This window comes from Rhipicephalus microplus, chromosome 10 (genome assembly GCF_043290135.1).
Source record: "Rhipicephalus microplus isolate Deutch F79 chromosome 10, USDA_Rmic, whole genome shotgun sequence".
NCBI lineage: Eukaryota > Metazoa > Arthropoda > Arachnida > Ixodida > Ixodidae > Rhipicephalus > Rhipicephalus microplus.
In genome coordinates, this window is record NC_134709.1 from 90,015,344 (window position 1) to 90,024,494 (window position 9,151).

The 9,151-nt window shown below is 44.1% G+C and overlaps 1 protein-coding gene across 1 annotated transcript in view; it reads left to right on the plus strand.

The window, feature by feature from the left end:
• The window catches only part of Skp2 (S-phase kinase-associated protein 2), a 32,555-nt gene extending 24,301 nt beyond the window's left edge, over positions 1 to 8,254 (plus strand). The window contains exon 11 of the mRNA XM_037432641.2: positions 1,430 to 8,254. Within this exon, the coding sequence (XP_037288538.1) occupies positions 1,430 to 1,616 (187 nt within the window). The 3' untranslated portion in view covers positions 1,617 to 8,254. The remainder of the gene's footprint in view (positions 1 to 1,429) is intronic.
• The last annotated feature ends 897 nt before the right edge of the window (positions 8,255 to 9,151 follow it).

Below are 9,151 nucleotides of genomic sequence, written 5' to 3' on the forward strand. Positions count from 1 at the left end.
ACAAAGTGCCTTGCGCCATCACTTGTGTCTTCCCTCTGTTTCCTTGTTCTTTGCTGCGCTATTATGAAGTGAGCTGACAAACTTGAGTGCCCCCCCTCTCGTAAATTCAAGTTCCTCTGTTTGCTAAAAATGGTGACCTTGTACCTCGACCACACATGACTCTTGAAAAGGTACACAAACTGCAAACCTAAGCAGGCTCCCAAGATGTGCTCAAAACTTCTGCTCTAACAGTTTACGGGCAGACGACCGGAAATGCATGTTGCCTGCTCACTGCTACAGCATAGCATTAGGGCTTGGTCAGCACAGGCTGGAAGCCCCGCCAACCAGCTTGTGAGTTGCCAGAATGCATTCATTCATCCTCCTCTGACAGCCCTACTGTCAGAGGAGGATGAATGAATGCATTCTGGCAACTCACAGGCTGGTAGGCCGGGCTTCCAGCCTGTGCTGACCAAGAAAAGTGAGTGTCTGGCAAGTATTGGGCAGCCACAAGCCGAGATCGTGGCTGCCGTTCCCGGTGTTGCGGAAGTGTAACGGTGCGGTTATGAATATGCCAACGCCTTCGCTGCCGCCGCTAACCTACCTTTTGCCGCAGTACGAGTCCTTGCATCGCTGTTTTGTTTCACTCAACGCTATTGTGGCCGAAGAAGCTGAATTCGCCTTTTGAAAAGCTTCAGTGATATTCAGGATGGCTGGAATTTGACGGCGTGCGAGACAAGTTTACAGAGTATATTCAAGCGAAATGAAGTGCGGTAACTTGCAGTTCACACCTTGTTCTTCATTATACTGAGAGTGAATCGTTACGTCAATGCAAAGGTGATATCCGGGTCAACTGTTTTACAAAATCTCCTAGTTTAACAGCTATCTTTGCAAGTGCGACTTAGTTATACCGACGTTTGATTGTGTACTTATATGTAATCATTCTAAGTTATACTGTGTGCGTGACACACCCATGTTGCGAGGCAGCACAAAAATTTTCTGCAAGTGTAACCATGGTCGGGTACAGCTTTAGAAGTCTGCAGCAGTTTCTCTTGATAGGCTTGGCCACACAATGCTGCACCAATAGGCTCACGTTCCAGACTGACACCGTGTGTCTGACAGCCGGTGAGCTTGCCTACGAAGAACATTGCCAAGTGCATGATCGGGAATGTTTTTATAGCTGCGATGCCACTGTTGTCTGGGCGATGCCTTTTTGGACTTCTTAAGTTGTGCCCGACAATCGATATGGCAGGATTTTCTTGACGCCTTGCTTTGAAAGCAAATGTTCAGAGGAGTAATGCCTGCTCTCTCATCCACCAGATTTCCCTCATTACCTGCTTTCCCTGTTCCACCTTTTGGTTGTACCATGATTTTCAGTGTGTGCAAGGTTGTGGCCATGCAACACTGTTACGACTAAAGCTCGGCCTCATTTTTTTCTGTCCATTACCCGCAGCTTGCTGTCGAACATGCCATCACTACAGCAGCTCGAACTGTTTGGCGTGCTGAATGACACCCACCTGCACGTAGTACGCAGGAAGCTGCCGAACCTCGACATCAACAAGCAACTCTTCTCGACCGTCGCACGCCCAACAACTGGCATCCGCAGAACCAGCATATGGGGCCTCAAAGTCCGCGACTGACCGTTGCTCACATTCAGGGCACTGGTTGACTGGTGGCAGACTTTGTAACACTGGCAGTAACAAGACCCATGCAACTTTCATGAGTTTTGCTCTTTGTGGGGCTAGTTGGTTCACGTCTGGAATCTGTAATCATTAAGTTTGTGCCAAAACAGCGACCAAAGTATAAACGCAAAGGAATGCATAGACAAGACGGGCGCTTTCTTTTTAGTCATGTTTTCGGCGTGAGCTCATCTATTGTTTACCAAGTTTGTGTCACTGTTTGAATGGTCACCGGTTTCAGCATTTGTGCAGCACTTGTGACAGCGTCAACAGAAGCAAGTGCTACTGCTTCAAACAGCTTTTGCAAAAGTGTGCTTTGAACAGTTTTATGATGTTTCTGTCTGCATGCTTCTAAGAACTGAGCCTGACCATTGCTTACCGTCTGGCTGGTGAATGCCTTTGCTGCTGACCTGCAGGTCGCGGGATCGAATCCCGGCTGCGGCGGCTGCATTTTCGATGGAGGCAAAAATGCTGTAGGCCCGTGTGCTCAGATTTGGGAGCACTTTAAAGAACCCTAGGTGGTCGAAATTTCTGGAGCTTCCCGCTACGGCGTCTCTCATAATCGTATGGTGGTTTTGGGACGTTAAACCCCACATATCAATCATCAAATCTAGTGAATGCTGCAAGAGAGGCAAAGCATCTTTGGTAACAAGGCTTCTGCGAGTTCTGTGAGCTGGCACTTGAACTATGCACACTGGTTTCCACATCCGCATGCCACTTGCAATGTGGCTGACGGAAGCAAGTGCAACTCCCTCATAAAAGAGCGTTTAGAACGCTTTCATGGCATTTCTGTTGCCTATTAGTTGCAGGCATACACTGGCATCTAGTGAGGCGAGACTTCAAGCCTTTTTTGTTTTTTATCGCCGTAGCACTGTTCACACTTGCCGTTTGGGCATTTCACGCCTTGGCGAGACCTTCAGTGACAATAATAGTTACAATATGGTGCCATTCTAGTGGTTAGAATGTGGTTTCAAACTGTTTTCAGCCACAACCCATAGCTCCTTGGCTTCACTGTTAACCCCCTAGGTGTCGGACAGTGGCAACGCTATAATTTGTGCCTCACTGCCACAGCAGTCCAATAGATCTCTCTCAAGAATGGCCTCCTGTTGTACGGTGAAACCTCGATGATACAGTTGAACCCCTTTATAAGAATCATACTCTGGGTAGCAATTCGTCTTTTATACGAGATGTCTCTTATAAGCAGGGTATCTCGTATGCATTTCCTTATCAACCCGTATTTTACTGTGGGTACGCTGGTGTCTCTTACACCCATTTGACTCTTATATCAGTGCCTTTTATAAAGGGGTTCAACTGTATGAATCTTGCGGGGTTGCCAGAAATATTGGTGTCATCCGTAATTCGTATCACCAAAAAATATTAAATAGCATGCGACAAAAGAGGGCTGGCGTATGTTTTCATTTATTCTTTCTCAGGGACGTATCAACGGGGCGAACAGTTTTGATTGATTGTTAGTGAAGTTTTTAGATGTCAACGATCATCCTTGCACTCATGAATATATGGCCTGTGCATGCATGTGTAATCAAAAGTTTTTAGTTTGTTGGGAACGCCTCTATACGTCAAATGTTTTGCATGCATCTGAATACTAATGGTGAATTGCGTATGCGTAGACACAGGAAAAAATGGCCACTTCACTGAAAGCAGATGCTGTCCGCTTCAAATCTGTCAAATAGCCGTCATGCGCACTGTGGCTCGCTAGCTCCAAAGAGGAGCTTTCATTTACTTTAAATTCATGTCCTGAAGCGACAGTATTTGTGTCGTTTCAGCACCATTTTTAAGAGGCATTTTCAAATAATCAACACTGCAGGCTTAGCTATTAGTAACTTGGGGACCACTGAGGATATAGATTACGTGTTCATTTAATTAGTTCTTTATTTACCATAGATGGTGTCACTTGACTTGGTGGCAACTGTGGCACATGTTTTCCTTCATTACGCTATGCCTTTGCTTCAAAGGAATACCGGACAAAGTTGTAGGCCCATGTAATCAGATTTGGGTGCGCATCGAAATTTCCGGAGCTCTTCACTACAGCCTCTCTCATAATCATATGGTGGCTTTGGGACGTTATAGCTTACATATAAATCAATCATTACTGGATAAACTAAAAAAATTTCATCAATACACTAGGTGTGCTGTGACCATGACAACTGCTAGTCCCTTCCTAATCTTTGTATGCTTTTTCTCGCGATACCAGAATACTGCAGCGAAAGTGACATCAGTAGCACTTTGCATGTGACAGATGAAGGCCTGAGATTGGCCTACTTTGTTGTTATTTTCTTATCGCGGTGTTGTTGACGTTTTGCGGCCAATCTACAGCCGTGCCCGCACAATCGGACAGTTCTCAGGTGTGGACGTACCAGATAATTGTGCATGATGTCGTGAGGCCTAACTAATGACATAGTGTTTGAAATATGTCAGATGCAGGACATATTTTATGCACTACATCATTAGTTATGTCTTACCAACATGCCCAACTTAAGTCTTGAAGCCTAGCTCTTCTGCCAAGACAATCTGCTTCCTATTTCAGTCGTCATCCACCTTCAAAGAATGCCTGATGCACAAGGACATGGCTTGCACAGATGTGGCAGGCACGTTTAAGTTTAAATAAAGTATGATAGCAGCATGCATCGACGCATCAAAAAGAAGAGGTTCAATGACAACGCCATCTGTAAACTGAATATGAAGGCACATTAGGGCCTCCAAAGTTCGCTCGTATAATCTTAAAGGCTGTAACGTGCCATTAAAGGTTCTTTTTAACCACGGCGCTTGAAAAGTATTTTTCTAGACCGTGATTTCAATTAATTGGCGGCGTGCATGCCCACGCTAAGGTTCCTGCGTACGCCCGTGCTTGTCCACTCTTCAGCCACAGCGCGGGCAGCACCTGTTGGTACTTGCACGGTAGTGTTACAATGGTATCAAACGTCGTGGTGTGAAAATCGGCTTGAAACAACCGTACTTCATTACATTTCAGGCCAATCGGCTTTGGCTGGGACCAATGAAAAAATCGGATCACCCGAAAATTCGTAGAAGCCAAGACCGAGGCTTTGCTATATAGGTATTGTGGTAGTTTTCTAGTGTTTGTGGTACTTCAATCATTTGCACTTAACCTCCCTGAGATAATGTTGAAGCCTCTCCTCCCACAGTTGTAAATGAGCATGGAAACAGTTTACCTGAAAAGTGGGAAATAAGCATGTAATAAACAAAGCACCAGGTTCTAGAATTGCAGTGCCTTAACTCAGTCACGATGTTAAAGGGGAAAAATTGGCCGCCTATTTGCATGCTTCGCTGCAATGGTCGTCCAAAGACTATACTCTTCTGCCGGCCATACTACAGGTGTCCTGGGGCATGCCTTGTAGAGCGAGTTGTACTTCATCAAGTGCCCATTTATGAGAATAAGTTTGCAGGTATAGTGTGGCAGCAGAAAGCGCAGAACCAGGTTATTGGCAGAACATGGGAGAGGCTTTTGCCCTGCAGTGTGTGTAGTAAGTCTGATGAATCTGCCAGTACTGTACATTGTTACTACCTAAAACATTACATTTGGCTGAGCAACATTGTTGATAATCTGTACAGTTTTCCAAGATGTTCAGGTCTTTTACTTTAAACCATGTGACATTAACGTTTTTTCGCTTGGAAAGGTAGACTATCTGAAACTCTCAAGGGGTGCTTGTTGGCACAAGAGAATGAGTAAGCGCTATCGCGTGGAAACTTTATGCGACATCTCTGTGCAAAGGACAGCGATGTCCGTCAATAGAGCTGACAGTTTTTTATTAGTTTTTAGCACAGAGTATAGTTTCACAATTTATCGAAAACAAAAAAAAAAGAAATTGCACTCTATGAATTGGTTGTTTTGCTTTGGCTGTCGAGTCTCAAAATTTTTTTTAATTCCACCCAGGTCTAGAAATGCTCGCAGGCTCTTTGCCCGCATTCTGCGGCAGTTCGCCCTCCGTCGCGCATCGGGCTGCGTCGTTATCCGATACATGGGGGCTGCGTTCCAGTGGCCTGCCTCTTGGTCCCCTCGCCTCCTCCGACGATTGGTCTGTGCAGCTTCCCGCCCCATCTAGTCGAACGCCCTCAACCCTCGCCTCGCGCAGAGTTTTGAATGCTCTGCAAAGCGGACGGTTTTTGTGAAGGCCTTGTAGGTTCATCTGCACGTCAAGCTCTAGGGTGGCTCGAGTTCTCCAGCTAGCTTCAGTCTTCCCCTGTCTTCTATTATCGAATCAAAATCAGTGAGGCCATAAGCCCTGCATCAGCTGATGCATCCATTAAGTTTGAGTACATATGCATCAATTATGGCACGGAATAGTAACTTCACTGGCCTTTGGAGGATCGACGCTTACGTCCAGAGCATGTTAAACCTTTCAGCACAGAAAGGAAGTTTGCTTGGCAGCCTATCGACTCTCCAAACAATTTTTTATTTAGCTTGCAACTATTCTGTGAGGCACTTCACTGCATTGCTTTTGGTATTCAGTCCATTGCAAGCCATGCCTCGGTGAATCTGACGCTACGTTCAAGAGTGCAAAATTTTGATGCTGCAAAACATTGGGAACATCAAGTGGCAAAAGAATGTCAAAAATAGCGTTGGCGCTGCCTCTGTGATGAAAATGGTTCCAACTTCAAACATTAACAAAGTGTTCATTTACGAGCTATATGTACCTTGCTTGAATTAGTTCCTGTTTGAATGAAGCAGAACCTTAGCTGTGCCGTACCTCACCCATGCCTGTACTGTACAGCACAAGTCTATAAAATGAAAATTCTGGATGTACTGAAACACTTATGGATAGCATACTAGCAATGTGTAACTAAACACCATTGAAAAGTTCCTTTACTAACGAGTAATATCCTAAATTGAGAAGTACCTATCCGAATCGGTGTTTTTTTGTGTGTGTTTGTGTGTTCAAAAGTTTAAAAGTGTCATTGCGTCTAAAAGCTGCCGCAGATGTACATTTAGTATTTCAGGTATGTCGTGGGCTGGTTGTGCCAAAGTTAAATCGGCAAGTAGGCTGACAGTCGCATATTTTCAGCCGTTGTCGTTTGAATAATCGAGCTCATCGAAGAATGCCATTTATATTCATTACACTGTGTTCATCCGGCCGTCTCTGTCATGCATGTCCTACGACATCGTTTTCAGAACCTGTGCCAAATATGCTAATTCATTGGCACATTCTGATGGTTGCAACTTTGGAATTTTAAACTTGCCTACTTAAAGTGTGCGATGAAGTGGCTTCCTGTCACTGCGTGAAATTCTTTTAATGTGGATGACTGAAAAGGTTTTGTTCTCATTGTTCATCTGCTATCGCATTTGTGGGCAGAGCTCCAAACAATGCTGCAAAACCATAGAGCGACGTAAACCATACTGTTTCATTCTCCCTTACATTTGGAACAGTGAAGCGACGTTGAAACATTTCTTCATTTCGGTCGTATTTGTGTGTTGAAGAGTTTACGATAAGGTTTGTATACGTCCTAGAGGAATGAGACCATATGGAATCATTGTTAAATGCAGAGCCTTTTAAAGAACTGTTGCCACATTACTCGTTTAGGTTGTTCTCAGAAAACCTCTGCTGTAAGTAAACACCCCATGCTTAAAGTTACGTGGAGAAATTAAGTATGATTGTAGCCAAACTGTGAGAAGCATTGAGAAAAGATGTTTACTGAAAGACGGTTTCTTCTCTTGCGCGGGATGCTGCGCAAACATCCGGGAATTGCTTGCGCAAACACTCGGTAAAGATCAGCACTATTTCTGTGCTGAATGTTAGCTGTTATACCAGGATGCAAATTAAGTAGTTTCATTATCTGTTTGTCAGGTTTGTGTGTTCAAACACTGGCACTAAAATTGTAATTTTACAGGCAGGGTTGCGTGTTGTGCAGGCTAGGTTTTCACGGTTAATGGTGATCCTGTCTGTCGCAATTATGTTGTAGTTGAGTATGTAAGGAACAAGGTCATTGCCACGGAACTCTTGTTAAATGATAAATAAGAAAAAAATCTACCAGTTTCGTGAACCCACGTTTATTGCGAAATAACCTTTGTGGTTCTGATATTTGTTGAAATTTCTATTCATGTGCAGCAACAGAGGTTTCTGTTCACATCGGCGTAACTGAAGCTGCCAACTGTTCATTCGTGCGTTCAACATTGGTCACCTACCATCATTACCAATGTTCACCCCTTTCTGGCCATCCGGCAAAAAAAGCCGCCGTGAAAGGGCATCATAAACATGACCATCACTGTGACTGCGGCTGACTACCAGTTATAGTATTTTAATTGAGCCATGTACATGTGCCATTTTCTTTTTTTGCGCAATTGTTTTCATTTCTATCATCGAAGTTTGGCACATTCCAATACGATTTCATGTGCATGTACTACTTGCCCATCATTTGTTGTTCTGCTTGCCTCTTCTTTTTATGAATGTTTGTTTTTTATGTTTGTTTTGTGAATGTACTGTGGCACTGTGCTTCCATTACATTGCTGCAGTTTGATGATTGCTCACTCGTATTTTTTTGTCTAGACTGAGTAATAAAAGTGTGCGGTGTGTATTATATTGCATGAAAGCATGTTGAAAATAAAAAAATAGCACAATGTTTCAGAATGTGTGTCGCTTTCGTGTGATGATCTTCTGGGTCAGTAATTAGGAACAAGTGTCTGAGACAAATTATGTACTGTTTGGTCATGGTTGTCTCTTCAGAGGTTTAGAAGAATGGAAAAATGACCAAATGTATGGCATTGGGCACTGCCGCTCGCAACATACAAAGGTGCTTCAAGAAGATGTTTTCTTACGAATGGCACATCCCCCCCCCCCCTTTTTTTTTCGACAGACTTGCTTCGAATGCTTGATACTGAGTTAGTACACAGACCTGTGTAATTGAACATTCGCTAAAGAAGTTCATAGCAAGTTGCAAAACGCAACTGTGACAGCTGTGGCGAATTTATTTCTTTTTATATATTTATTTTTTAGATACAAAAGTGTTGGGTGACTCTCTGAGCGAGAAAGCCAGTGTTGGCAGCAGAGAAACTACACACTATTTCCCGTTGGCCGTGAAGTCGCGTCACGTGGCCTAGAAGCAGTAGGGCGGTAGAGAACACTTGGTGTGGAAAGCCGGCGCCGCCATTACGCCACATTGCGCTTGCAAGCCTGCGTAATCGCAATTTTTATTTAGAATCTCTACTGGCACCTACATAGTTCACTGCAGTATTTCTATGCTCCCCCCGCGCAGCTTTGACCCACGTAATCAATTTGCAATATATTCAATGAATTTTCAAGTTTTACCTTCCCTTCTTTTTAGACTTAGCTTCGTTATTGCATTAAAAACAATATGTACAACCGGTTTGAAAGGGGAAACGGTGACTGGTAGGTCTCAAACCTGCGACTGCACGCTGCGATGCCGAGTGGCTTGCCCATTGTGCTGAACCGGAGCCTAATGAACCAGGCGTGTGACCTCTGCTCAATTAGTCACACGGACACCATGCAATTTAGACCGAAATTTTG